The following is a 22,398-nucleotide window of genomic DNA, read 5'->3' as shown; positions in this document are numbered from 1 at the left end:
CAGGGACAGTCCTGTAATTACAAAAGCCATCCCAGCTTCTGATTTGATCTTGGAATGGCCCTGTTTCCCTTGCCAGTGCCACCACTGCTGAGCTTGGGGAGGAGGATGTGCTGCCTCAGTGACCACTGCGAGGGAGCATCCCATATTGCCTCTCTCTGCTTCTTCATGGTCACCGCTGCCTGCCTCCTCCCTTGGCCGCTGGATAGCAGGCAAAGAGGAGGAGAAGCCACAGATGCCAATGCCCAGCCCTGATGCGCTGACTCTGAGGAGCAGGGAGAGGGCAGGGTGGGAAGAAAGCGGGAGCGGAGAGCAAAAAGTCCTTTTAAAAAAAAATACTTTGAGCTTCTGTGTCTAATCTTGGCCCTTTCTAAGATTTCTTTATTAGTGTGTGTTTTTCTTTTTGTAAATCTACCAAATAAAATAAAATAAATAGATTAAGTGGTTCTCTCAGGATGGTAGAGGGGGTGTGCTGTGTCCCACTGATATAGTGGTGGTGGCACTTGCTCTTCTTCTGATAGGAAATGCTCTGTGGGGGGGCAGAATGGGGAGGTTAGGATGGTTAGTTAGGAGTGAGGGAGAAATGTCCCTGTTTTCATCTAGGAGGGTATGGAATATATTGTACATATTTCATATCACTTGCAAAACAACTCCTGCTCCAGCACCTTATCTGTAAAGCTACAGTGAAATGTTTTACCATCGTTCATTTATAATTTATGGTGTTGCCAAGGATCAGGGCCCAAATAAGATTACTTCAAGGAATGACTCTGCATCTGGAGCCACCACTTGGCCCTTCCTGGTCTAGTTGACTCCCTGCTCTGAAGGACAAGGACGAGAGCATGCAAGAATCTCAGTTCTTGCCCATGGGACCTGGACTGCTTCTTACATCTCCTGCTCCTACTTCCTCTGCCACCACCCACTGACCAGACATTCTCAGCACTCTGGCTGCAACCGCGGTATTTTGGGGGGTGGCCCCTGAGAGGGCCACTGTTCCCGCCATAGGGAGGAGCCATCTCTGCTGGCTCACCTGCCTGTCTGTGCACTTCTGCTTGGCTGCTGCATGCCAAGCCACACAGTGGTGGCGGGCACAGGTGGGGTGGGAGAAGTATTGAGGGGGCCGGACTCCGAGAGGAAAATTATGGGGGGGGGGGGAGATAGGAAAGGTACCCCAGCCCCCTAGAGTTGGTGCCTATGATTACAGATGGCCATCCAATCTCTGCTTAAAAGCCTCCAACGAAGCAAGAGTCCACATCCTCTTGAGAGAGACCATTTCACGGTTGAACTGCTCTTACTGTCAGACCGTTCTTCCTGATGTTTAGTTGGAATCTTCTTCCAACTTCTTCCAAAGTTGAATCCCTTGGTTTCCAAACCCTTGAGCTTCTTTATTGTCCTCCTCTGCACATATTCTAGCTTCTCAACATCCTTCTTAAATTGAGGTGCCCAGAACTGGACACAGTATTCCAAGTGTGGTCTCACCAAGGCAGACTAGAGTAGTACTGTTGCTTCCCTTGACCTGGACACTATATTTTTGTGGATGCAGCCTACAATGGAATTAGCTTTTTTTTTTTTGGATGCTGCATCACACTGTTGACTCATGTTAAGCTCCTTTTCACATTTATTGCTAGTAAGCCAGGTGACCCCATCTTATATTTATGCATCTGGTTCTTCCTGCCTAAGTGCAGAACCTTACATTTGTTCCTGTTGAAATTCATTTTATTAGTTTGGGCCCAGTTTTCCAATCTGTCTTCTACAGCATTAGCTTCCCCTCTCAAATTTGATGAACATCTCCTCAATTCCTTTGTCCATAAAGGAATTCTAAAGACATTAAACAACAAAGGGCCCAGGACAGAATACTGTGGCATCTTACATGTAACATTTCCCCAGGATAATGAGGAACCATTAATGGGCTCTCTTTAGGTTCAGTCAGTCAACCAGCTACAGATGCACCTATCAGTTACCTCATTCAGCCCACATTTTACCAGCTTCCTTGCAATAATTTCATAGGAAACCTTGTCAAAAACCTTACAAATCAAGATATATTATGTCCACAGCATTCCCATGGTGTACCAAGCTTGTAAAAGAAATTAGTTTTGTCAGGCATGACTTGTTCTGTGCTGGGTCTTTTCTAAGATCTCACAGGCATACTGCTTCTGTTCACCTTTTCCCAGGCATTCAAGGGCAAGCGGGATGGACTGTCCCCACACATTTTTTCCATGGCACAGAGGGCCTACTGGCGCATGCTTATGCAACGGCAGGATCAGACCATCATGCCCTTGGGCAGGAACAATTCTGGCAAGACCACCTGCTGCCAGAACACCCTGGAATACCTAGTGGCCACTGTGGGGAGCATGGACGACCGAGTCACACGTAAGCCTTTGCTTGAGACAGCAGGTGATGGGCTAAGGAGGCAGGGGCCTCCATGTGCAGGACATCTTTCTCTGGGCCTCCATCATCCCTGACCACTGGCCTTGCAGACTAAGCTGCTTGGTCCAGCATCACCTGGAGGGCACGAGGTTTCTAAGAAAGGCACGTGCAGGGCATGGTGGGTGTTTCCTTGGGGGAAATTGCATGATGGTCTGCAGGCTGGAGGTGGGAGGGATGAGATGAAATTGTTTAGAAAACAGACAGTGAGTGCTTGATTTTTGCAGTGGAGAAAATCCAGGCCATGTTCAGGGTGCTGAGAGCCTTTGGGACAGTGACGACTAGCCACAACAAAGCCTCCACCCGCTTCTCCATGGTCATGGCACTGGATTTCAGCGCCACAGGCCACATCACAGCTGCTCATCTCCAGGTAATGCATCTGTTGCCTCCCTTGGAAGTGGTGTCTCTCTCTCTCTCTCTGTGTTGACGAGATGGGGACACCAATGGCAGAAGGAAGCTGAGGAGTGGAAGGTTTGTGATCTTCTCCTTTGGTCTCTGTCTGCTTCCTGAACTCTAGAGTAGACCAAGGAAAGCTTTAAAGTCAATTGCACCACCACCATTGAGTGGCATCCTCTGAGTGGTGGCAAGCAGTGGGATGGATGCTGGCATTCTCTCTCTTTTCTCTGCCCAGACAATGCTGCTGGAAAGGATCCGTGTGGTGCAGCAGCCAGAGGGAGAGAGCACCTTCAATGTCTTTTCTCAGATGCTTGCAGGGCTGGATCTGGATCAGAGGTATTGCTCAAAGGGAAGGGGGAGAGGCTGGTCTCTGTCTGATGCTCTGGTGAGCATCCCATGGGAGTGGAGGTGGTGGGAATGACACCTGCACCCTATTCAGATATGCCTGAAGTGGCTCACACTGTGATATTTTGGGCACTAAGAATGTGAGTGATGCTGTGCTGGATGCAGTCCAAATGCCCATCTAGTCTATCCTCACCATGGTCACCCAGATGCCCCAAAGGGAAGCCCCAAAGCAAGACCTGCTGTTGCTCCTCAGCAACTTGGATTCAGTGATAGAATTCTAAGCATGGAAGATTCAGTTTCAGAAGGTACATAAAGATCTCCTTGTTGAATCAAAGCCAAGGGTCCATCTAGTCCACTATCCCCCTTCTAACAGGACCCAACCAGAATGGATGAAGAAAATGCAGGCAGTGGGGAGGGTTGCCCCCAACTTCTAATCCGCAGAGGAAGGCTGCCTCTGTGGCCATAGCTCAGTGGCAGAACACAAGCTTTGCACACACAAGGTTCTGGGTTCAATCTCCAGACAGATCAGTAGGGAAAGACCCCTGTCTGAAAGAGCCTCTGCCAGTCCGTGTAGAGAGTCCTGAGCTAGATGAACCAATGGTATATGCCAGCCTCCCCTGTTCTACAGAGGTGTCACTTGTGGGGAATAGCTGACAATAGCTTTCTGCCCTTCTCATCACCCTTTAAAGCCATGCATGTTGGTGGCCATCGCTGCCTCCTGTGGGAGGGAGTTCCATAGTTTAACTATGCACTGCATAAAGAGAACCGTGCTCTTCAATGCTGTCAAATTTCTGTGAGAGGCTTTAAAAATAATTGAATTGCAAACTGATTTGGAAGTGTGGCAAACTGAATTTAAGACAGGAAAAGTGGCAAACCCCAAATCGACAAATTTGTCAATCCATAGTTGATGTAGGCAAAGGATTGGTCTGATTATGAAGGAACCTTATTTCACCTGTAGAGGGCACAATATGACTGAGGAAACCCTCCCAGGACTGGCCTAGGCTCACCATCATTTTGCTACCTGAAGCAGGTAATGAGACGCAAGCAGGGCCTGGTGGCATCCTGCCAATCTCTTTTGGAGGCCAGCTATCTTACTTTACTCTGCCCAGGAAGAGGAGAGGCAGTTATTGTTCCCAGTGTAAGATCTGGACACGTAGTTCCAGTGACACATACACAATCCATTGTCTGATGACTAGGATTTGAAAGCAGCAGTTGGTAAACAAAACAAATGTGTTGTTACTCAGGGAGGGAGATACATTTTGTTTTAACTCCTTAGTTTATGCACCATTGGATTCCTGCTGTGTTTAATTTGAAGTAGCCCAAAGCCTTTCTCTAAGGTGTAAAAAGAATCCCAAATGGCAAGAAGTTGCTGGGGGACAATGGGGAGGGGCACTTCCTATGATCTCTTGAGGCAGCTCCTTCCAATGACATTAGGGTGTTTTTCATAACGTTTTGCCAAAATCTGCTTCCTTGCTGCAATTTGCACCCCGCAGTTCTGCTCCTGCCCTGCTCCTGGAGTGACAGAGAAAGCACACCTGTTCGATCTTCTGCATAATTTTATTTTTTAAAGACCATATCATAAGTTTACCAGATTTTTTTCAATGAATCCGGGGACACTTATTGTTCACTATGTACATGTGAATGCTGAGAAAGCTGTAAATCTGGGGACTGTCTCCAGGAAATGGGGACGTCTGGCAACCTTACCATATCTAACCTACTACAAATATCTAAGTAGTGTACAGAAAAGGAAAGCAAAAGACAACTTGAACTACAATTACTTTTACAAGAATAAAGGTAAAGGGAGCCCTGACCATTAGGTCCAGTCATGGACGACTCTGGGGTTGCGGCGCTCATCTCGCTTTATTGGCCGAGGGAGCCGGCGTACAGCTTCCAGGTCATGTGGCCAGCATGACTAAGCCGCTTCTGGCGAACCAGAGCAACGCACGGAAACGCCGTTTACCTTCCCGCCGGAGTGGTACCTATTTATCTACTTGCACTTTGACATGCTTTCGAACTGCTAGGTTGGCAGGAGCAGGGACCGAGCAACGGGAGCTCACCCTGTCGCGGGGATTTGAACCGCTGACCTCCTGATTGGCAAGCCCTAGGCTTTGTGGTTTAGATCACAGTGCCACCCGCGTCCCTTTACAAGAATACATAGATGTAGATAAAAATGTTACAGTAAAGCAAAAAATTCTAAATACATGCAAGCCAATATTAATTCCTCCTGCTCCTGGAATACCCCTCTCGGCCTCACCCAGGGCTCAGCTTGCCCTGGCACCTGCACCCAGGGCCTAAACTAACTCACAGCTGTTCCCCGGAAAGCTCCCACAGAGGAGAAGGTTCCTAGAAGCTCCTGCCATCGACCTAGTCTCTCCCTCCATGTATGCTTTTTCTGGGCAGGCGCAAGGTGGGCAGCCCTCATCAGGTTGCTGCCCACAGGTGTGTCCCACTCAGCAGCCAGCTGCCCTCTCCACAGCCAATTCCAGGTGCAGCAGGTTTGGTGAGTTCCCCAGGGGGTCCCAATGATGGAAGAAGGATTCATTTTCTAGTCTCTGCCCTCTCCTCCTCCAGCTACACGATGATCCTCCTGATACTTCCAGAAAACTATCGTAGAATGGGCTTCCAGAGTGGGGCTAATTCATTCCATACTGCATGTTCGTTTTGGGTTTTGGAGTGTGTGCCATCCACCTGCTCATTGCCTCTAGGCCAGGGGTCAGCAGACTTTTTCACCAGGGGGCCAGTCCACTGTCCCTCAGACCTTGTGGGGTACCGGAGTATATTTTGAAAAAAAATAAGAAAGAATTCCTATGCCCCACAAATAACCCAGAGATGCATTTTAAATAAAAGCACACATTCTACTCACGTAAAAACACCACGCAGGCCCCACAAATATTCCAGAAATGCATTTTAAATAAAAGGACACATTCTACTCATGTAAAACATGCTGATTCCCAGACTGTCCGTGGGCCAGATTTAGAAGGCAATTGGGCCGGATCCAGGCCCCAGGCCTTAGTTTGCCTACCCATGCTCTAGGCCATCAGTGGGTTCATTGCCCATTGATAAAAAGACTCCGCTCCCTTTTAAAATAATGTTACCATATGTAGTTGTATAGAGATTATTTTTTAGGATGGGGTTGGAGTTCTAGACCTCCCATAGAGCAAAGTTTTGGACTGCCTTTTATTTGTGAGTTATTAATGCACACATATTTCACACATGTTCCATAGGAAGCACAGAGAAGGGGAAGGATGCACCAACTCAGATGGCTTTAAAAGAGATCAAGGACTCAGCTACATTTGTAAAAAAAAATGTTTTGAATGCATTATAAACATGCAATACCAGATGGCACCAGAGAGCAAAAAAAATCTATGCAATTTTTCATAGTAGTTTTTTTCTTTTTTAAAAATAATGATTTAATTTCTGACTTATAGCTCCCCCCCCCCCCCGTGAGTAGATCCACCCTCAGACAAATTCACCAAGGATAAAGCTACTCAAAGGCTACTAGCCACAGTCAGGGGCAGTTATACTTCTGAATAGCAGGTGCTGGAAACCACAGTAAGGGAGAGGGTTCTTGTGCTTGGGTCCTGCTTGCTGGTTCCCCACAGGCATCTTGGGTGGTGAGTGTGACAACAGGATGCTGGACTAAATGAGCCCCCATTGGCCTGATCCAGCAGGAGCCTTCATATGTTCTTATGTTTTTAGTTGGCTGAGCAGGACCCCTTGTTCTGAATGCTCTCTGCCTCACTTGGCCTTGTGGCTGGGCTCTGTCTCCTTCCTGTGCAGCCTCACGCGCCTTGTGTGTGAGGACAGATTCTGAGCTGCAGCTTCAAATACCAAGCCCAGACTCTTCTTCTGTTCTTATGCAAATGAACTGGAGCTGTGCAAGATGATGCATGCTCTGGTTCTGGAATTGATTTTCCAAAATACTTCTAGTTAAATCTGAATTCAGGAGGAATGGAAGGCAGAGTCAAAGGTTCAACAGAGGAACAAAGCAAATGAAATTGTTCTTCTCTTCCTTGAACACTATGCAGGAGCAGACCACCCATTATCATTTAATTCGTGTTCCCTTAAGAAACTCTGGGAGGAAGGTCAACTTTGTGTGCCCATTTTACAAAGGGCAGAACTGAGCCCCCCAGGATAATGCCATGGCCGCCATGGGACTTGAATCCAGTGCTCTTATACCCAAGTGCCATTTTCAGTTATATGGGTCACAATGACTCAGTCAGGGGCAGTGCCATGCATTCCATTCTCGGAGGTTTCTCCTTTGCTCTTGGAGTAAATGACGTTTGAGAGATCAGCGGAAATCACTGGCGAATAGACCCAAAGAGAGAAACCTCTGTTGGATAGAGCTATCCTCTTTGCCTAAAAGTAACACTCTTGGCTTTATTTATCTGTGTTGTTATAGTTTGTGTAAGCTGCCTTGAGTCTCAGTCTGGGGAAAAGGTGGGGAAATAAATATTACAACAACAACAACAACCATGCCCAAAGTTTGAGGTCAATGGATGATCTGCCTTGATTTGTCTCTCCATCTGGGATCAGTTCTCCACCTCGGAAGCACCAGCTACTCCTGTCCTGCTTGTGGGTTTCCCAAAATTGACCACTGCTGGGAATGGGGTGCTGGACTCGAGAGGTCTTTGATCTGACCAAGCAGCCAGGTTTTGTTTGTTTTTTTATTACTCTTTAGGCGGCTGCATCTGATGTGAGGGATTTATTTTTTAATGTGCGTGTGTTTTCCCCGCAACTAGGACTATGCTGCATTTGCATCAGATGGCGGAGAACAGCACCTTTGGCATCAGACCGTGTCAGAAGGTAGGCATCTTCCTTCCTCCTCCTTCCTCCTCCCCACCCCGTTGCTATATGAATCCTTGAGCACAAAGTATGGAGGTTAGTTTCAGTAGCATTGAGACCAGGTCTCTGCCCCAAGGAACTTGCTTTCCTTTGGGGGGGTAGAACTCCTTTGTTGTATTGCCTGTGTTTGATGCAAAAAGTGAGGCATGCTGGTTAGCGTTTCTAATGAAAAAGGGATGAGGATTATGGGAGAGAAAGGAGGGCAGGACCGGTGGTGGGGTAGGATGGGAAAGAACAATGTGCTTGGGGGAATAGTACCAGCCAGGACTGGCTCAAGGCATATAATTATTTGTTTGTTTATTGCATTTATATTCCACTTGTTGCTCCAAGTAACTCAAGATGGCATACATGGTCCCCCCATTTTATCCTCACAACAGCCACCCTGTGAGGTAAGCTAGGCTGAGAGGCGGTGACTGGTCCAAGGATACCTAGTGAGCTTCATGGCTGAATCAGGATTTGATCCCTGGTCAGCTGGGTCCAGGGGCTTTGTCAGTGGGTAGCTAGAGTCCCAGGCCTTTGCTCATGGGCCCTGAAGTGCCTGGTCCTTCCTAGAATCAAATCCTGCATGATATCTTTGCAGCATAATTTGATGTGCCTATTCATACAGTTATATGCATTGTCAAATGCATCTGTTTATGGGCTGGTTACCCAAGAAACCTGGAGTGTACACACCTATGCATACCCTGGAGAGGTGTTGCTGCCAGTCAAGGGGCTCACTTCATATAAGGCGGCTTCCAATGTTCCCACTCCCAGCCAGTGGCATCCCTCTTTCTGTTGGTGGAAGACCAAATGCTTGGATCCAAGTAGCTGGCTTCTACAGGTTCAGGTTTTATTTAGTTAGAAAGGATTTTGTTCTCCCCAATTGCATGTGTGATGCAAAAAAAAAAAAGTAAGATGACCTGACCTCCTGAGGCCGGGAGTTGATTCGGCTGATCTGGCTGGCTAGGCGGGTGTCCCCTTCCTCCCTCACCGCTCCATGTGTGTCCCTCCCGAAGCTGCACGCTCGGTGGAAGAGGACAACCATCCCATATATATATATATATATATAATTTTTATTAATTTTCCAATTTTACAACAAAACCACACCAAACAAAACACACAACAACAAACACAGACAAAACATACATTTTGCTTTCTTAACCTCATTTTCATGAGCCTCTTTTCTCAGACTTCCCCATACCTTCCCCTTTTTGCATCCTAGTTTTCCAGTTTTTCAGCAACCCTTTTAATCAATCAAAATTTAACTTAATCTCATTTCAATTTCACTTTAAATCAAAAAAGAAAGAAAGAAAAAAGATAAGTATAGCTGTAATTATACATCTTCCTCTCCCTTAACACTTTAACATTCCTCAAATTTATAGCAATTTTTAAGATATGCTTTAAATTTCTTCCAGTCCTCCTCCACAGTCTCTTTCTCTTGGTCGCGGATTCTGCCGGTCATTTCTGCCAGTCCCATATAGTCAATCACTTTCGCCTGCCATTCTTCCAGCGTGGGTAGCTCTTGTGTCTTCCAATACTTTGCTAGAAGAATCCTTGCTGCCGTTGTGGCGTACATAAAAAAGATCTTATCCCTCCTTGGCACCAGTTGGCCAACCATGCCCAAAAGAAAAGCCTCTGGTTTCTTATGAAAAGTACATTTAAGTACTTTCTTAATTTCATTATAGATCATTTCCCAGAAGGTCTTAATCTTTGGGCAGGTCCACCAAAGGTGAAAGAAGGTACCTTCGGTCTCATTACATTTCCAGCATTTGTTATTGGGCAAATGATAAATCTTCGCGAGCTTGACTGGGGTCATGTACCATCTGTAGATCATTTTCAGACAACCATCCCATATAGAAGGAGTGTACCGTTCTTCGGTCAAGGGTATACAATAGCTGAGGCCGGGAGTTCCATAGGCAGGGCACCACCGTGGAAAAAGCCCTCTCACCTCTTGCCGTCAATCTTGCCTCAAAAGTAGGGCTGTAGGATGGTCATTGTTTTCTATTCTATCCTGTATTTGTCACAGTCAGGGACTCTCCAAGGATTCTGACAGAAGTCTTGTCCCTTCAGCAGCCCCACTGTCAGGGAGTCTTGATAACAAACGAGTGTAGTTAATTTTTTTTAAAAAAAGATTTATTGCAAAAACAAAGTTCACCGGAGTGGTGATCACAGCCGTCCGTTCATAAATCAAAGATGTCCCTTCTAAGGAGGGTGTTTCCGGTGAGACCAGAAACAGCTTAACTTCCTCTTGTGACGTATTCTGTCTTGAAGACCCCCCCATATGCCTAGACCATGGGCTAAGGTGGGCAGCTCCCACCCCTTCCTCATTCTCTGAGAGTATACTTCCGTGGTCTTTCCCACTCTCTGAGCTGCTTCCGTTTCTAGCTCCTGCATTTTATCCTTCACTGGCACACTGGCACTGCTGCCAACTTTCCGAAATGCTATCAGTTGGCATTCCTAAGGGAGGGAGAGTTCGCTATGGGCTATAATCCTCCTGTCTTGCAATTAACCCTCACTCTTCCTGGTTCCTTTCTTCACTAGGAGCTGCAAACTTCCCTTGAGGGCTGGCTCATTTATGACACCTACGAATTGAGAGGCCCCCATAAACTACAGACCCTTCTAGGGGGAAACTTCTGCGTGCAAATGGGAAATCCCACCCCCCTGCCCACTGTAATATTGGCTCCCACCTTGTAGACAAAGCCTAGGCGGTCGCCACTGCCATCCTCAGAAGGTGAAGAAAGAGGGATATTTTTAAATCCTGGATTGGATTTGGTCCAGAGCACTCCTTTCTCTAGTGTGCTGTGTTCTGTCCGGCTCTTTCGTTATATAAGCCAGGCCTGTTCGGGAGCAGTATTCTATGCTATGTAAGCATAGAAGCAAATGGGCATGCATTTCCATGCACTTAAATGTACTTACTTTTGCGTGTGAATGTGCTGAATCTACAGAATGAAATCCTGCTCCCCAGTCAGCAGAAGATGATGGTTGGAACATATGGAGAAATACCCATTTCCTCTCCAGGTCCTGGAAATGGTGCCAGCAATTTAGGGAAGGGAACATTGGAAGCAGCCTTACATGGAGGGCTCACCCACACTTAGCTTTGCACTGCATTTCTCAGAAGTCAGACCATTGGTCCACCAAGCTCAGTATTGTCTACACTGACTGGCAGCAGCTCTAGCAGCTCTCTAAGGCAGGGGTCCCCAAACTTTTTAAACAGGGGGCTGGCTCACTGTCCCTCAGGGCTGGACTATAGTTTGAAAAAAATATGAACAAATTCCTATGCACACTGCACATATTTTATTTGTAGTGCACAAAAAACAGGAAAAACAATACAATATTTTGTATTGTATTGTATTGTATTTTGTATCTCTGGCTCCAGCCTGGTGGAACGCTCTGCCTCATGAGACCAGGGCACTGCAGGATCTGATTTCTTTCCGCAGGGCCTGTAAGACAGAGTTGTTCCACCTGGCCTTTGGCTTAGAGCCAATTTGATTCCCTCCCTCTCTTTTTTCTTCTTCTTTCTTTTCCTTCTCCTCCTGCGATGAGGCTACATTTTAATATTTTAATGTTCCATTATTTTAATCTTGTATTTTATTTTATTTTTAAGTTGTAATCATTCATCTTATTTTTATTATTGCTTGTAAGCCGCTCTGAGCCCGGCCTTGGCTGGGGAGGGCGGGGTATAAATAAATAAATAAATAAATAATTATTATTATTAATAATAATATTTGAAATGAAGAACAGTTTTAATCAACATAAACTTATAAGTATTTCAATGGGAAGTATGGGCCTGCTTTTGGCTAATGAGATGGTCAATATCACCAATGTTCGTCCCTACAACCCAGCCTACACATGGATCTCCCTCTATGTGCAGGCCTTTCATGCCCCCATGCACAGCGGAAGGCAAGCCAAACCTGCGGCCGAGGCTGGCGAACTTCCCTGCAAGCATCCGTCCTCCAGCAACTCTGGGCATCTTCCTCTCCTGACCTCGGGCAGGCCGGATCCAGGACCGTGGCGGGACACATCCAGCCTGCGGGCTGTAGTTTGGGGATCCCTGTTCTAAGGTTTCAGGCAAGATTCTCTCCCACCCTACCTGGAGATGCTGGGCATTGAACCTGGGAGCTTCTGTTTGCAATGCAGATACTCGGTCACGGAGCTATGGTGCTTCCTAATGGGAAGGTGAACAGTAGCATCCTCCCACTACAACTGTTGCCCTCCAGATGTTTTCGACTTCAGCTCTCATCTGCCCCTATCAGCATGGCCATATGATGCTGGGGCTGATGGGAATTCTATTCCAGAACACTTGGGCCAAAGCTTGGATCTTCAGTGGGTGGGTCTGCAGCCAGAGCTGACATTAGGTGGCTCACAACAACTGTCCTGGGACCAGCTAAGAGGAGAGTCCACAAATTCATGTTTGAATGAAAGCTACAGCACATAAATTTCTAAAAATGAGTTGGTAGTTTAAAAATATTCTTATAAAGAAATAAGTGTGGGTTCCAGGTCTGAAAAAAATTAAGGTGTTGTTTTCTGCATTTGAAGTTTGTGAGCTTGGGAAAAATGGATTGCAGATGGGTTTCATGTAAGGTCCAACATATTCCTCCATTATCTAGCTGACAATTTCATTTCCCAGAAGTTGGAAGAAGCAACAAGGGAATCATCTATCTTGGACCTGGTCCTCACCCACAGTCAGTGGCGGAGCAACATGTTGCAACCCCCGGACTGGAGAACAGGCGGGGGCGTGGCTGGCGCACGTCCCGAGGTTGCATGGCATGTGGCCCAAATGGTACCTGGTGCGATGCGCTCCCCCCGCCCCCCTCTGTACACCAGTACTGACCTAACCCAAAGAGAACTCGTTAATAGTTCCTCTTCATCCTGGAAAAATGTTACAAGTTGGGTGCTACAGGGTTCTGTCTTGGGACTGTTGTTCAATGTCTTTATAAATGACTTGGATGAAGGAATTGAGGGGATGCTCATCAAATGTGCAGATTGCACATTTGATGAGCATCCCCTGAGAGGGGTGACTAATGCCGCAGAAGAAAGAACTGGGATTCAAAATGACCTTAACAGATTGGAGAACGGGGCCCAGACTAACAAAATGAATTTCAATAGGGACAAATGTAAGGTTCTCCACTTAGGCAGGAAGAACCAGATGCATAAATGGGGGTCACCTGGCTTACTAGCAGTAAATGTGAAAGGAACTTAACATGAGTCAACAGTGTGATGCAGCTGCAAAAAAGAAAGAAAGCTAATGTCATCGTAGGCTGCATCAACAGTAGAGTGTCCCAATCAAGGGAAGTAATAGTCCCACTCTATTCTGCCTTGGTGAGACCACACCTGGAATACTGTGTCCAGTTCTGGGCACCACAATTTAAGAAGGACATTGACAAGCTGGAAAGTGTGCAGAGGCGGGCAACCAATAATAATAATTTTTTTATTTATATCCCGCCCTCCCCAGCCGAAGCTGGGCTCAGGGCGGCTAACAACAATCAAATAATCAAACAGTCAAATAATCACACATTCTAAAAATATTTCATTATAAAAAATAATTAAAATCAAATTGATGGCAACCGATTAAGCAAAATTCTGTGCAGGTTGCCAGAGGAGGGAGTCAGGCTGTGCCCTGACCAAAGGCCTGGTGGAACAACTCTGTCTTGCAGGCCCTGCGGAAAGATGTCAGGTCCCGCAGGGCCCTAGTCTCTTGTGACAGAGCGTTCCACCAGATTGGAGCCGCAGCCGAGAAGGCCCTGGCTCTAGTTGAGGCCAGCCTAACCTCTCTGAGGCCTGGGACCTTGAGGATGTTATTATTTGCAGACCGTAGGTTTCTCTGTGGGGCATACCAGGAGAGGCGGTCCCGTAGGTACGAGGGTCCTAGGCCGTATAGGGCTTTAAAGGTTAAAACCAGCACCTTAAACCTGACCCTGTACTCCACCGGGAGCCAGTGCAGCTGGTATAGTACTGAATGAATATGATCTCGCAGCGAAGACCCCATAAGGAGTCTCGCCGCGGCATTCTGCACCCGCTGGAGTTTCTGGGTCAGTCTCAAGGGCAGCCCCATGTAGAGCGAGTTACAATAATCCAGTCTGGAGGTGACCGTCGCATGGATCACAGTGGCTAGGTCAGGGCGAGAGAGATAAGGGGCCAACTGCTTAGCTTGGCGGAGATGAAAAAATGCCGCCTTTGTTATAGCTGCGCCTCCATAGAGATGATTAAGGGTCTGGAAACCAAGCCTTATGAGGAACGGTTGAAGGAGCTAGGTATTCTTAGCCTAGAAAAGAGGAGACAGAGATTTCATAGCCATCTTCAAATATCTCAAGGGCTGTCTCATGGAAGATGGAGCAAGCTTGTTTTCTCCTACTCTGGAGGGTAGGACTCAAACCAATGGCTTCAAGATACAAGGAAGGAGATCCTGACTAAACATCAGGAAGAACTTTCTGACAGAAGAGCTGTTCAACACTGGAATGTTCTTCCTTGGCAGGTAGTGGACTCTTCTTCCTTGGAGGTTTTTAAATAGAGGTTGGATGGTCATCTGTCATGGATGCTTTAGCTGAGATTCCTGCATTGCAGGGGGTTGCACTAGAGGACCCTTGGGGCTCCCTTCCAACTCTCCAGTTCTGTGATTCTATGTCTGAACAGGCCAGTGTCAGTTGCAGATTTGGAGAATTCAAGTTTCAGTTGGTGTCAGGCTGCCAGGCGAGGCTTACCTTCCCCCTCTCTGTGGATAACAGCATGAAGCGAAAACAGTCTTTTGCCACAGTAGAGAGGTTTATTGAACACAGCACAAACATAGCGTCCATTCTTATTGTGCAGTTGCTCTCAATTAAGTTTCTCCCACTTCCCTCTAGTTACTTCCATCTTCCTGTCTCCTCACCATGTGATCCCTTCACCACTGAGCCTTCTGAGAGGCTGCCCTATCTGGTGCCCTGGCTCTCGGGCTCATGGGAAGCACACTTTCTAGTAAGGGAGATTCAAACAGCTCTCTCTCTTCCCGTTCCTCTCCCCTTGGTTGCTCTTCTCCCAGCTCCGTCCAACTGTCACTGTGTCCTTCCATGAACCATTGCTCTAGGTCGATACTATCCTCCTGCTCCAGAGGAGCTTCAGGATTAGGCCCTTGCGCAGAGGGAGAGGGGGCTCACACCATTCTTCCTCAGAGCAATACCCTTCAGTCTGGTTCCTGACATCTGGTTTGTTTTTTCACATGTGAAGATTTTAATTGTCGCCCTGGCACATTTGATGTCAGCATCTGATTGTTCACAGGGAAGAAATAGGGAAGGTGAGAGATTAGTGATGCAAATATGCACTTTGGCCAATGTAGGCTCCAATCTGCATCCCATTTATGCCAGAGCTGCTTTGAGCTTCCCTGCTGAGTGAAATGACTGGCTTGTGCCAGGACTCCTTCAGTTTTTTTTCTGTTATCATTGAGTCTGCTGCTGTCAACACCCTCTGTGTGTCTGGGCTGGGCGACCCACCTTGAACTTGTGCTGTTAGCACTTTCCAACAGAGCCCGATTCATTCTGCTGACTTGTGCAGAAACACTGAGTGGAGGATTTTGTGTGTCTGGAGGGACACTGCAGTGGGGGAGGCAGACTCTAAGCACCACTGCATGAAGAATCCCACTGAAAGGCTGTGTCCTTGCACTTTTCCTTGCTTGGCTGTAGAGAAATGCGCAAGAATGGAAGGCAAACTACAAGGACACATGAAGAGGGTTACAGTGGCTCTCTTAGGCAGGCAGGGAAGATGGGGGAAGGGGTGAGCACTCCCAGCTATTGTAGGTCTCCCTTTCCCACATACTGTCCTGACCCCCACCCCAACTGAAGTTTCCACAGGAGGCAGTGATGGGACATGGCCACCAATTTGGATGGCTTTAAAAGTGGATTCAACAAATTTATGGAGGAGAGGGCCTTGCTCTGCCTTCACAGTCAGAAGCAGCCATGCTTGTGGGTTTCCCATTGTCATCTGGTTGGCCACTGTGAGAACAGGATGCTGGACTAGGTGGGCCATGTTCTAGCAGGTGGGCCTGTTCCAGCAGACTATTCTTTGGTTCTTACATTATTATTCCTTGGAAGCCACCCAGTGGCAGAGATTTAGAGAGGAGCCTTGCTGCTTGTGTCTATGCCTCTACTGCCAAAGGCACACAGCCAACTAACCTGCAAATCTGGAGGAGTGAGGCATCGGGTCTTTCAGCAGGCAATGCTCTCAACCCCCAAAACAAAACAGGTGTGTCACTGAAAGTAGCTGGAGTGAGTGCCAAGCCAGGAATCATGCTTCTTTTCAAACCATGTTCTGAAGTTTGTTTCATGATCAGAACAATCCTCTCAAGTGATTGTTTTCACCCTGCTTTAAAAGCAACACTTCAAAAAACGGCTCAAAACACACACACACAATCAAAAAAAACCTTAGCAAAACAGGATTCCCAATGAAATGGTCTGCCTCACAGCCAGAGGCTCTACTCCAAGGAAGCACTGAGGAGGACTGTGACAGATTGGAGCTTTGCTGTGTGTTCTCTGATCTGGTGACACATGCTGTCTGTTGGAAGTTGAATGGGGAGGGGCCCTTAGATGTCTGAAAGAGTTCTGGGACTTGCTGGTTAATGGGATTTTCTGCCATCCTCAGCGGATGCTCAGCCCTTCTGTCTATTCCAGCTGTAGTGTTTCAGAAAGTTGCTTTGAGCCAAACACACTCCCCTTTGAAAGCTTCAAGATCTCAAGTCTCAAATGTTTGGTAGCCAAGAGCATGGCTTAATTAGAACTGGAAACACTATTGAAAAGGTTTACTTTTCAAATACATTTAAGTAGGAATTACTCAGCCTTGGAGAAGTGCCTTCCTTGGGTTTCTGTCACTCACCTGTGACTGCCAGAGTCACTCACCTGTCGGTCACTCATCCATTCTGAATGGGTAGAAAGAAGCACAGAGCTATGACATACAGAGAGGCGTCAGGCAACCTCACTGGAGGAGGACTGGTGATTCTGGCCATGTATCTGAGTCAGTAATCACAACACAGAGAATTGCCAGAGTTAGAATTAATAATCCTAGCAGAGACTGCTTGGAAGTACGGAATTCAACAACAATCAATCATGCAGAGATGCAACGGAGAACCTTTCCTGAAATTAGAAAAAGCTGCCCAGTGCTGGGGAATGACCCCAGTCATGTCCAGTGTGGGAGAGACATGGCGGGATTAACCACCCTGTGCTCTTTCAGCAACTTTGTCTGTGGTCAAGAGCTGTAGGTGCTCATCAAATGGAAGCCCTACTTCCATCTACTGCTCTGAAGTAGGGTCATCTCTGCCTCCAGGTTTTCAACTTTTATGCACATCTTCTGAAAATGCACAAATCTTTTCTCTTGTATGAATGATGCCAGGTTTTAGCTCACTGGTTCCTTTATTTTATCCAGTTTTCTGTTTGGAATCTTAATGGCTCCCCCTTTGTAAAAGCCTTTCCTCAGAAAAGTGGATAAGGCAAAAGAGGAGACCCATATATTTTAGGTGCCTTGGAGGGGTCATGTTTGCCTCCACACAACCATGTGCAGAAGAGTCATGGTTGCTCCTGATAGGGGCAGCCTTTGACACCACCACCACCTCCCCAGGAGAACACAAAGCTAGCGTATTTAGTAATGAGAATATTTTGTCTCCCCAAATACCGGTAGTCTTGCCACTTGTAATATTTTTATTGGGAGGAGGAATAAGGAATTGCACCTCCTCCCAACTGCTTAGCCCAGCCATACTGAATTCTGTCTTAAGTTACAGATAGGTAGCCGTTGTGTGTATCTGAAGAAGTGTGCATGCACACGAAAGCTCATACCAAGAACTAACTTAGTTGGTCTTTAAGGTGCTACTGGAAGGAATTTTTTTTGTTTTGAATTCTGTCTGTTGATCACACTCAAACACAACAAGGGACTAGGGATGGAGGAGAAATGTGATTCAATTTGCATTTAAAGGCAAACCTACTTAATTTGCACTTCCCAAAACAAAATGAGTACTGAAGTGCAGCCATTGTTTGAAATCCACACTTGCTGAATTTTGCAAGGTTGTCCTCCAGTCAAGCCATGTGTCCAGAAATGCATGTATTAGGGAAATAACATACAGAAATGTATTACATTAATTTAAATTGTTTTACAAAAATACATTAGGCAAGTTATACATACAAACTATGTGCATGTTATGAAAAATGTGCACTAAAAATGCTGGTGATATTTTCTTTTAATTGCAAACTGATGTGGGAATGTGGCAAAATATTTTTAAGGGGACATGGAAATGAGGAGAGCTAAACTTAAGACATGGGTATAGCCAAGGAGGGGCAGATCCACAAATATTATTGAAAAGCATTGAAAGTACTCCATTATCTGAGGTTCTGCTCCCCCTCAGCAGAAGCCTGGCCCCCACAATGTCTTATTTATGGTGTATTTTTGCCTGTGACTTAAGAAACTGAAACTGAAAGATTCTACCATCCTTACAAGGGAAGTAACCTAGGAACTATCTCTCATTCAGTTCTGTAGCTTGGGGGTTCCTTCTACTGGAACCTTCGCCAACCTGGGGCTGGAAGCTGCAGGAGGGGAGGAGAGGGCTCTTGAGCTTGGGTCCTGCTTATGGGTTTCCCTTTGGGGCATTCACTGTGGGAGCAGGATCCTGAATTAGATGGGTCATTGGCCTGGCCCAGCAGGTTTTTCTTAGTTTCCTATGTTCACGTGCTGGTTTAAGAATAATCAATGTAGGTGATGTATTTTGGAGAGGTTCTGGCCCTGTCGGGTTCTTTTTAAGGGTGCTTTGTATGCTGCCATTCTTTCTGAAGGCACCTTGGTATCTCTGGCATGCCCTCATGCCATAGACCTGGCTGTTCCTTTCTCTCCTTGCAGGCTGAAGAGAAGCAGAAGGCCTCAGCTGCATTTGCTCAGCTCCAGGCTGCCATGGAGATCCTGGGAATTGTGGTGGAGGAGCAGAAGGCCATCTGGCGAGTTTTGGCCGCCATCTACCACCTGGGTGCTGCAGGGGCTTGCAAAGGTAAGACCAACGGCTGGCAAAGGTGGCATTTGGGCTGGGTGGTTCTACAAGGAGACTGCTGTGCTGGATCCATCTGCTGCAGCCTGAGAAAGGAGATGATGGAGATGTCCCTGTCTCTCATCTCTGCTTTGCAGGCTGCATGGTGCAGCATTTCAGAAAATCAAGCCATCTGCCTGGGCTCATTTGTCTGAATTCCCCTTTTAGCCTATCCTTCTAGGAGCATTACAGAAAGTCAATGGATCTCAGTTCAGCCTCTCTGCTTGAGAGGCTGCTGTTTTCATATAATGCTGGTCTTGCACAAGGCCTGCTCTTAGAGATCCCTGGAGTGGGAGGAGAGCCAGAGAAAGTGCAAGACCCTCCAATATGTGTTCTGTCTGAGCCAGCAAGCAGAGTGTGCCACCCACCGCAGAGTTGGCAAAATGTTAAGCCACTTGCTATCTTACATAGAACCATAGAATTGTAAAGGGCTGCCTCATGGAAACAAGCCTGTTTTTGCTGCTCCAGAGAGTGGTACCCGAACCAACAGATTCAAATAACAAAAGAAGACATTCTGATTAAACTGGGAAGAATGTTCTGAAGATAAGAGCCATTTAACAGTGGAACAGACTCCTTGGAGGCTTTTAAACAGAGGTTGATGGCCATCTGGCATAGATACTTCAGTTGAGATTCCTGCATTGCAGGGGGTTGGACTAGATGACCCTTGGGGAGGCCCTTCCAACTTTACAATGCTATGATTTCCTCAACACCCCTCAGCCTCCCGGGCTGCTCACACTTCCTGATCTGAATATGCCTCCTAGTAGGAGTTCCCTTATTGTGCCTTTCCCTGGGCTTTGAAGAGTGGTTGCCTAGGAAAGCTGCAGAATGCAAATCCCTGGGGTGATAATTTTAGAATGAGAGAAGGGACTCTCACAGCCACCCCTTGGCTCCCTTAAAATTAAAATGTGGGCTAAATATTCAGCACAACAGTAGTCCAAGAGGATAGCAAAATCATACAAGGATCATGAAAGTGTATTCATGTTCCAGAGGCAGAGTCATGTGCTGCCTATGCACCTGTGGAGGAAGAGGGGACGGGGGGAGCGCACCGCCCCCGGCAGAGCAATCCCAATGGGGTTCGTGGTTGCCCCCCCGCCCACATTGGGCGCCCCACCCCCACAGGCAGCATACCGCGCCCCCAGGACGTGTGCCAGCTCTGCCCCCGCCTGCTCTCTGCCCTCAGTGCCGGAGCATGCTCTGCCACTGTGCCTATGCACTTGTTTATCCATCTGGCTCCATTTTGAATTTGCACCCTCAGCCTTCATTACCATTTTATTATGGTAATGAACAGAGTTGAGTCTGATACTGCTGGCTCCTCTATCAGCTCCTACCCATCAGTCTCCCAGGTGCCATCAACACTGCCTGGCCTTGCAACTGTATTTTATTTTCTTCTGATTATGATTTGGTGTTGCTGTGTCTGAATTATAGCAAGAAGAATCTTCAGTGGAAGTCGTGCTTGTGAAGACTTTATTTAAATGCAGAGAAAGTGAGAATAGGGAGGGCATTAAGGAGGGAGAAGGTGGTGCTCTTCATAATTTTTTTAAAGCTGTGCTCTAACCTAAAGGCAGCTCCTGGTGATTTATGTACTTTGGATTCTAAGCACTTTGGGACTGCGGTGTTGTGAAATCAGCTGGGGGGCCCATTTATATACATCTCTGTAGCATGTCACAGCACCATTAGTCAACTATAATTATTTTAAAATTAGGAAAGTTCACTGCTTAGGATGATGTCCTTCACCTGCCAAATGCTTAATACCAGAGTTTCCTGAAGATAGTATGAAATATCCAGGAATTTTTGTGAGGCTCTGGGTTCAGTTCTGGAATCAAGCCTTTGATACCCTGTCTAAGGCAACATTTGATAGCAGTGGCTTGTTGATTTCTAAACAGAGGATCACTTCATTGCTCTGTAATGCTTCATTCCAGATTTTTGAAGATTACTTGGGAATTGCAAAGAGTGTGATTGCATCCCCATGTTCCTGCTTTTTTATTGCTGCAATTGTCACATGATAGTTTGGTGATTATGGGTGACACACTGCATGGGGATTTCCCTTGCATTTTGAATAGTTGGAGCTTTGTTTCCAATAGTAAAATTACCACTAAAGTTCATGGGTTATTACTAAGGTGGTGGTTGCTGCTGTGGCTTCTGCTTCTTCTCCAGCTCATTGCACACAGCTCTTTACAGCAAAAGGGAAATGTCTTATTAGTGGCCATCAGTTGAATGCAACCTGCCCATTCTGTCCATGGCCAATGCTTAGGCCACATTCAAGTCATACCTTTAAAGCACTATGATACCTCTTTAAACAGTCATGTTTCCCCCAAAGGATTATGGGAGCTGTAGTCTGTTAAGGGTGCTGAGCATTGTCAGGAGCCCCCTATACCCCTCCCAGAACTACAGTTCTCAGAGTTTCCTGGGAAGAGGGATTGATTGTATAGCTACTCTGGGAACTGGAGCTCTGGAAGGGTAGGGGAGGAAGTTTCAGACATACGTAGGTGAGTTCATCTCTGTTATAATCTTTTCCAGCAAGGTCACATCAGGAAAAGTTTGATTCTCACGAAAGTAGCTTGACTAGGCCAGATACTTCCTAGTTTATATCTTCACCGTATTGCGGGCAATGGAAGGGTGTTGTCTCTGCAAACTAATGAAGTTCTGTGAGGGGGAATCTCCTGACAGCTCTCAGCATCCTCAACAGACTACAGCTCCCAGGAAGCCATGACTGTCTGGAGTGGTGTCATAGTGCTTTAAGTGTATGCTGTGGGCACAGGAGCTGAGTAGACCTTTGCTCCCCAAAAGATGCCTTGTGATGGTGCCTTCTGGCAGCCAAGCAAGTACCTGTGTTTCAGCTCTGAGCTTCCCATCAGGGTCCACTGCCATCTCCTGAGGTCCGGAGAGGGAGCATCAGGGATCAAGAGAGGGCTCAGAATGTGGTCAGGGCGGTTTTCGGTGGTGGTAAGAACAGCCAAGATGGTTCAGGCTGCCTTGTGGGGCTTCTGAAGGTTCTTCCAGGTCCTCATTTGTTCTCTGTGGGGTTTCTTGCCTCTTTCATACAGGAGGTCTCCATGAGATCTAGACTAGGCAGAATATTGGCCTGTTTGGAAGAACTGAATACCAGGCTGCTTCAAGACCAGCTATTTAGTGAGGCACATCCTGCTTCATTTAATCACTTTACAGGGCATCCACATGTCTGTACAAAATCTGACATTTTTCAGGGGTTTGGGAGTGGAAAAATAAATAGCTCTTATCTCTCTTCTTCCAGCAGCTCACCCTTTGCTCCAAAAATCGATTCTGTTGCCAAAGGGAATCAAAGGACTCACAGATTTAAAAATGGATCAAAGCAAAATAGAAATGGACTGAGAGAGAAAAAGATGAATTAGTTCCTATAACTCCAGTCCTCTGCT

The 22,398-nt window shown here is 46.7% G+C and overlaps 1 protein-coding gene across 1 annotated transcript in view; it reads left to right on the top strand.

Moving 5' to 3' along the window:
- The window catches only part of MYO18B (myosin XVIIIB), a 258,709-nt gene that overhangs the window by 34,515 nt on the left and 201,796 nt on the right, over nt 1-22,398 (top strand). Inside the window, exons 9-13 of the mRNA XM_081892930.1 lie at nt 2,166-2,364; nt 2,646-2,788; nt 3,050-3,150; nt 7,902-7,965; nt 18,826-18,970. Coding sequence (XP_081749056.1) covers nt 2,166-2,364; nt 2,646-2,788; nt 3,050-3,150; nt 7,902-7,965; nt 18,826-18,970 — 652 coding nt within the window. The remainder of the gene's footprint in view (nt 1-2,165; nt 2,365-2,645; nt 2,789-3,049; nt 3,151-7,901; nt 7,966-18,825; nt 18,971-22,398) is intronic.

Source organism: Podarcis melisellensis (assembly GCF_964234715.1).
Source record: "Podarcis melisellensis genome assembly, chromosome: 16".
Lineage (NCBI taxonomy): Eukaryota > Metazoa > Chordata > Lepidosauria > Squamata > Lacertidae > Podarcis > Podarcis melisellensis.
Note: the sequence above shows the minus strand (reverse complement) of the source record. Positions and strands in the feature narration are given on the sequence as shown.